At 25.5% G+C, this 6589-nt stretch overlaps 1 protein-coding gene across 3 annotated transcripts in view; it reads left to right on the top strand.

Moving 5' to 3' along the window:
- Eaat2 (Excitatory amino acid transporter 2) overlaps positions 1–5756 on the top strand; it is a 165940-nt gene extending 160184 nt beyond the window's left edge. For all 3 annotated transcript variants that reach the window (XM_014421998.2, XM_014421989.2, XM_014421985.2), the window contains one exon: positions 417–5756. In XM_014421998.2, the coding sequence (XP_014277484.1) occupies positions 417–518 (102 nt within the window). In that variant the 3' untranslated portion in view covers positions 519–5756. The remainder of the gene's footprint in view (positions 1–416) is intronic.
- The last annotated feature ends 833 nt before the right edge of the window (positions 5757–6589 follow it).

The following is a 6589-nucleotide window of genomic DNA, read 5'->3' as shown; positions in this document are numbered from 1 at the left end:
TTTCATGTTATCTATTCTCTTGCTAGAAATAGAAACTTTTCATGTTATCTATTCTCTTACTATATTACAATATTTTAGCTATTTATATCATTTTTAGCCCTGAGAAAGCTCTGTAAAGTGGAGAAAACATATGCTCACATAAAATAGTTAAATTACTGTTTGAGTTTTGTTTTTTTTAGCACCTGGATCATCTCCCTTTAATAAAATTAAATTTATTTTTAAAGTTTGAAATATAGATTAGTATGTACTTTCCCAATAGAGACAGTGAGGAAATTATTTACTTACCTGTACTTGGCAGACAATTTTCACTCATATTTTAATTTTTTACTTTAATAAATGTCTGGTCCTTAGTGATAATGTTTGAATTGTCAGTTTGGAAGTTATGTTGAAAGTAACTGTACTATTATTTTTTTCAGGATGAGGATACAGTAACAACCAATGCCAATGGGAGCGCTTCTCAAGTCAGTAATGGAAGCTGCATAATAGATTTTGCAAAAAATGAAAATACTCAAATGTAAGAGCTTTCCTGTATACATTATGTCGAGTTAACTACACATATATTTGTGTATTCGATAATGTGTAGATTATCTTATTTATTACAAGGTAGAATGGTTGCTACCTTGCTTCTTGGAAATGTATATTAACTTAAGTAATAAAAATTCAATAAATTTCAGTGATAAGTATTATTTTAATATAAAACCAGATGAATAGACACATAATGATTGGTCTCAGATTTATAAAACCCTTATCTGTAAAGGGTTTGGTTTTTTTGTTTGACATCTAATGAAAAGTATTGATAATTTGTGTCAACGAGGAGCAATATATTTATATATTATTATTTATCACATTGAAATTTTCAATTTAGTACCTTTTATTTAAATTAAGTAGTCATTTATTAATATTCTTAGTTGCCTACCAAATAATGAACTAAGAAGATTCCTTAAAAAATTATTCCTTTTTGTGATACATAGCACTTTTAGAGTAATTTATGAGAATATTTGCTTTATTTTTCTACTTGTATATTTCTGCTAGTTTTTATTTTAACTTTAAGTTTAATTTAATATTTATATTTATTTGACCTCTTTTCTGTATTTGAGAAAAGGTGTTGGGATTCACATTGTATATAAATTTGAAATAAGCATTTGTTTAAAAAAAATAAATAAATAAATAATAAAATAAAAATGTAAATTCCAATAGTTTAAACCTAATATATTATGCAGGTTTTTAATTTTTTTAAAGATTATAATGTATGTAAGTATGGACTGCTACGTAAGTTCAAATAGTTGTATAGATATAAGCCATATTTTTCAATAAATAATATTTTACCATAATAATGAAATCAATTACATATCATTTCTTATGTGATTAATTATTGAAGTTATTTGTTATAATGAGACCTTGTAAAGGCTTAATTTTCTACATCAGGAACATAAAATCAACTCTATATATTAAAATTAAACTGTAAAATAATAACTTGCCATAATTATAAAAATTAAAATGATGTGCACTTTAACATTCACATTTTATACTTCAAAAATTAATCTACATATATGTCGGACACTAATTGTGTTAATGAAATTTTATTCCAAAAATAAAATGCAATAAGTTTTAGTGTCTTGGAAATTAACACACTACATGTGACAAAGGTATTTTTGTCTCTGTTTGCTTGTACGGAATAGCATTGTCTTGAAAAATATAATATGGTGGTGGCACATACAGTATGAAGTATCTCAAAATTATTGGATTTAACACAACACATAATTTTTCACCAAGTCAGATCTAAATTTTTCATTTGACAAATTGTTGAAGAATCGACATTGAACCACTATTCATGAATTTTGAAGATTGATTGACAAAAACAGTATAATAATTGCCTTTTCCATCACTAAAAAATAATCAATTTCATTTAATTTTTTTATGGCTTAAGGTTAAAAAAAAGTAAATACATTGTTAGATTCAAGTTTTTACTTGTGAATACATACAAAACTTAGTAATGATAAGAAAAATTAATCATATGCAAACATAGCTTCTAATAATTCAATCAAGATTTTTAATAATTTCCGTTCTCTACATAAACCATTTAATAATGACAGTTGTTATGAAAATTAATTAAGAAAAATTTGATTCCTATTGAATAACAGACCAGGAGATCCTGTTTTAATTCCACTAAAAGTAAAGGGGGAAAAATGGTGAAAGCTATAATTTTTTTTTACCTAATCTTTGACAGAATGAAAAGTAAGTTTTATTTTTTGATAAAAATAAAAATGAGTATACCTTTGGTTTAGAAGAAGACTCAATCTCAAAAAATTTGTTTTTACTTTTTATGGGCTTAAATTTCGTTGAAAAATCATGTACAAAACTGACGTGTGTAATGGTAATTTATACATTTGTAAAATATATACTAGAGAATAAATCATTAAAAAGTATCATGCTTACTGCCGTCCTAGGAAAATGAAGAATCTTTTAGAAATATTGAACTCCCAGAGAATTTCACTTTTTTTACTCTTCTTCTAAACTGAGGATATAATCAAGCTTATATTTTCACTTCAATTCAAAAATATTTACCAGATCAAATTATTAAAAAAAATAAACAAATAAAATAAGAAATTATATTCCATATATCACAATAACTTTAGAGAAAATTTGTGACAAAACAAAACGATGAAAAAAAAATTACCCACTACCGATATCAATTTGTCCAAATACCTGCATAGTGTGTTAATATTTCTAGAGGTCTTTATAGTCTTGTATACACTTGAAAAATAAAATAAAAATCTCCAATATTATTATGGATATAACTTAGAAACCTTCATCCCACAAGAATGTATCTATTAATCATGAAATTATATGTTGTTAGTTAGCCATCTTAGTATGATAAACACTTGTGTAAGCTTTGTTTGTTATTTGGAAATACTGTGATGAGGGCCTCTTGCCTTGTAGTAGGCCTATTTTGTAACAGTAAAGTAAATGGTATTAATGTGATATCGTATTATTGTATTTATAGGAAACTAGGGTACAGGCAAGACGTTCCTAGGGTAAAAATTAATACCTAAGGCATTTATTAAAATGGGCTGATTGTTATTAGTTTATGTGATGGTTTGATAGTAACTTTAATGTGTAATTACTTGGTATTTAGAAGTTGAATATGCACACTTGTGTGAACCTCGTGATTTTTTAGACAATATAATATACATTGGTGCTTCATAATGTAAAATCATTAAGATTTCGTATTAAATCATGTAATCTTATTAGTTTTAAGAATATTAATTCAAAAGACTTTAGCAGAGGTGAAATTTGTCATTATGTATGTTATGTAGAGCATTGAAGTTTTGAAAATATTGCTGTACTAATATGTTAAACACCTTGACTACCGAAGTAGTTGTTTGACTGCATTTCAATATTTCATAATGGCATAGCAGTGATCTTGAATGCCACTAGAGCGTTTTGTGTTACCCTGTGAATGTAGTTCTCAAATAATTTGACAGCTACTGACCCAGGGGCACAGGATTCTCTTTTTTTTTTTTTAATATAAACATTATTTTTACCATTAAAAAATTGATTTCTTCCTTTTTTTTGTTTATGAACCTATTAATATTTGTTCATGTTATTCAATGAAGATCTAATGACAATTTAAAATGACTTTATTTTTAGAAATATTTTTTTACTTTTATTAAACCTTTAGTGGTCTTGAGGATGGTGAGCGTATTGGTTTCAAAGCAAACTGGTTCTGAGAATTAGCGTTACCTGTACACTCAATATTTTTTAAATCAGTTATTAGTCTCAAAAATATTTCCTCAACTAAAATGAGTATTTTGAAAGTTAAAGAGTTCTTTAATTTTGGAAACTATATTTAAAAAAATCTTAAAGAATTACATTTCATGCTTGATAATTGACAAAAGAAAGAGTAATAACAATAGCTACTTAATTTTTTGAAATTTTTGCTCGTTCAAAATTTTTTAGGAACCGTCCATGTTAATATTTTCATATTTTATTGGCCTTTTTTCCATTCCTGAAAAATTAATGTGAAGCTCTAATGCTTACCCATTATTGTTTTATTAAACTCTTTCCTGCATTAGAAATAAAGTTTTTTATATAATCAATCATTTTAATTTTGTTTGAAAATCTATAATACAATTTCAAATGGAGAAAATTACATATAGGTTCTGTGTAGATGATTACTGAAATATTTGAAGTAGCCAAGGTGTTGAAAAAGTGTATTCAGGAAACAAAACGGAGAAAAACAATTAGAAATAAGAAGACATTTGAATCACTATTTAATTCTGTTGATGATTTTCTTTGGTAACATTTTTAATTTTGCCATTGAAAACTTTTCATTATATTTTTGGAGTGTAAAAGTTTGTTAATGTACCAAACTATCAGACGTATCAGTATTAAAGTGTGTTAGAAATAAGTCAATATTTTAATGAAGTAATGAAATTTTTGTCCTGGGATATTTTTCATTGACGTGATATAATTTATAAGTAAAAGAAAAAATATAATGGTGAGTATGGTCCTGATATTGTAAAATTGAAATGTGGTTTTTGAATGTATAGCTTTAAATTACAAACTGTAGACATGTAAATTATTTTTTAGAATCATTGAGAAATTTTGTTATATTTTAAAATAATTATAATATATTTGGACAAATCTTTACAACTTCAATGTCAAAGGAATGTAAAAAGATATCACATATTAAAAACCACAGCTTAAGTCAAAAAATTGATTGTCATTTCTATGTTTTTGGATATTTTGATTTGTAGAGGTAGTATTTAATTTTCATTGCTAGGATTTATCGAATGCTTTGAGATATTAAGAGTCAACTGCAGTTATTTTATACAATTAAAACTTATTAAAAATTTTGATTCAACCCAGATAAAAACTATTAGGTTAAAAATAAATTTAAAACATAATGAAGCAGGGAATATTTTATAATGTATATTTCACTCTTTGAATATCCACCATTTTTCATTGATTTGGTAAAATTCTAATCCGTCCGTTTTAAATTATTTTAAAAATATATATCTTCATCTATTCTGAATGATTGAAGCAAATTTTTTTAATTTACTTTTTACTTAGATTCAAGCCAGCAATGTATTAAAAAATTTAGTTCTTTTAACAAGTTTATAAATTCATATTATTTTCTTCAACTGAAAACCACTTTGTGTTTCTAATTTTTAAAATTAAAATTTATACATTAATTAAAATAATTATGACAGTTTTTTAGATGGTAATAAACTTGAAAAATAAAAATAAAATATTTTTTATTATCTTAAGCAGTTTTAAAGTTATATTAGTAATAGTGAAAGTTAAAAAAATAAGTTTAATAGATCATTTTATTGTACTAAAAATTAAAAATGTCTTTTTAATGAAATATAATATGCACCATATTACAGAGAGTTTTATAAAGGACCAAGAAAGCAAAGACGGGTAAAAGAAATATTTAACTTGCCATTTTCCATTACCAGACCTAACCAAAATATTTTATATAAATCCCTGAATTTAAATATAACATTATATCTTTGTATGTTTATTCAATGCTCTACCTTATGTGAGAATGGACACTATTATTACCAATCACTTTTGTAATGTAGCAGATGTTCACTGATAAATTGAAAAGTATTCGTATTTGTAGATATATATTCGGCTATTTTTTAAAGGGATAGCTATTTTTAATAACTATTCCTTAACCTTTGTAATACTGGATTATAATTTCTACATATTGTGAAATCTGTAATAAAAGGTTAATTAATTTTTCATTATTTCATTACTTGAAACAGTAACCCTTTTCTGTAAATGACACATAACCTACATAATTATGACCCACCAGCTTTAATGAACCTTTACTTAGTTGTAGAACTATGAACAATAAAGGTAAAAACAGCATTTTATTTGTTAAGGTTGATTGGTAATATTGGATGTAATAACTTGATAAATTTGAAAGTAAACACTGCTGTGAAATAGTATTTAAACAAAGTCATATTTTAAATAATTAAATTACATGAAACAAAATCAAGAATATTGAGAAATTAAATAAATATTTCCTAAAATACTGTGGCAAAAAGAATATCTAATAACTAAAAAACATTTGCCAAAAATTAATATCTACTATGTCCTTATTTTATTTGATTTATTTTATTTTTGGGGGGTGCTTAACAATCTATCCTTAAGTTTTCAAATATTTTTTACTTTTTAATTATTAAGCTGTGTTACCACTATGTAACAAAACACATGTATATCATGTTTTATTATGTAGCTATACAACAAGTAGCATGCAAGTTTGGTAAGATCAAAGGGAGTTGTATTGAATTGTTGTTCAGCTGCTCTCCAGGAAGAGCTTCTGTCTGTTAGCATTTCTTCATTCAATGGCTCATGCTCATCTCAACCAGAATTTCTCAACAGAAAAGTCCCACAGTACAGTTGTCGAACTGGAAATGAAAGTCTCGCACAACATCTTCATTTATGGTATATTTATTGTTGATAAATGTTACCAAAATAACACATGCCTCAAGCTCTAAATCTTTCTCACTCCCTGCCATTATAGGAACTGATAATATACATGACTCACACTCTTGCTGTAACTTTTTTCTAA

This window comes from Halyomorpha halys, unplaced genomic scaffold, assembly GCF_000696795.3.
Source record: "Halyomorpha halys isolate HHAL.00 unplaced genomic scaffold, Hhal_1.1 Scaffold20.1, whole genome shotgun sequence".
In the NCBI taxonomy this organism is placed as follows: domain Eukaryota; kingdom Metazoa; phylum Arthropoda; class Insecta; order Hemiptera; family Pentatomidae; genus Halyomorpha; species Halyomorpha halys.
The sequence above is the reverse complement of the archived record's forward strand: the minus strand, read 5'-3'. Positions and strand labels throughout refer to the sequence as shown.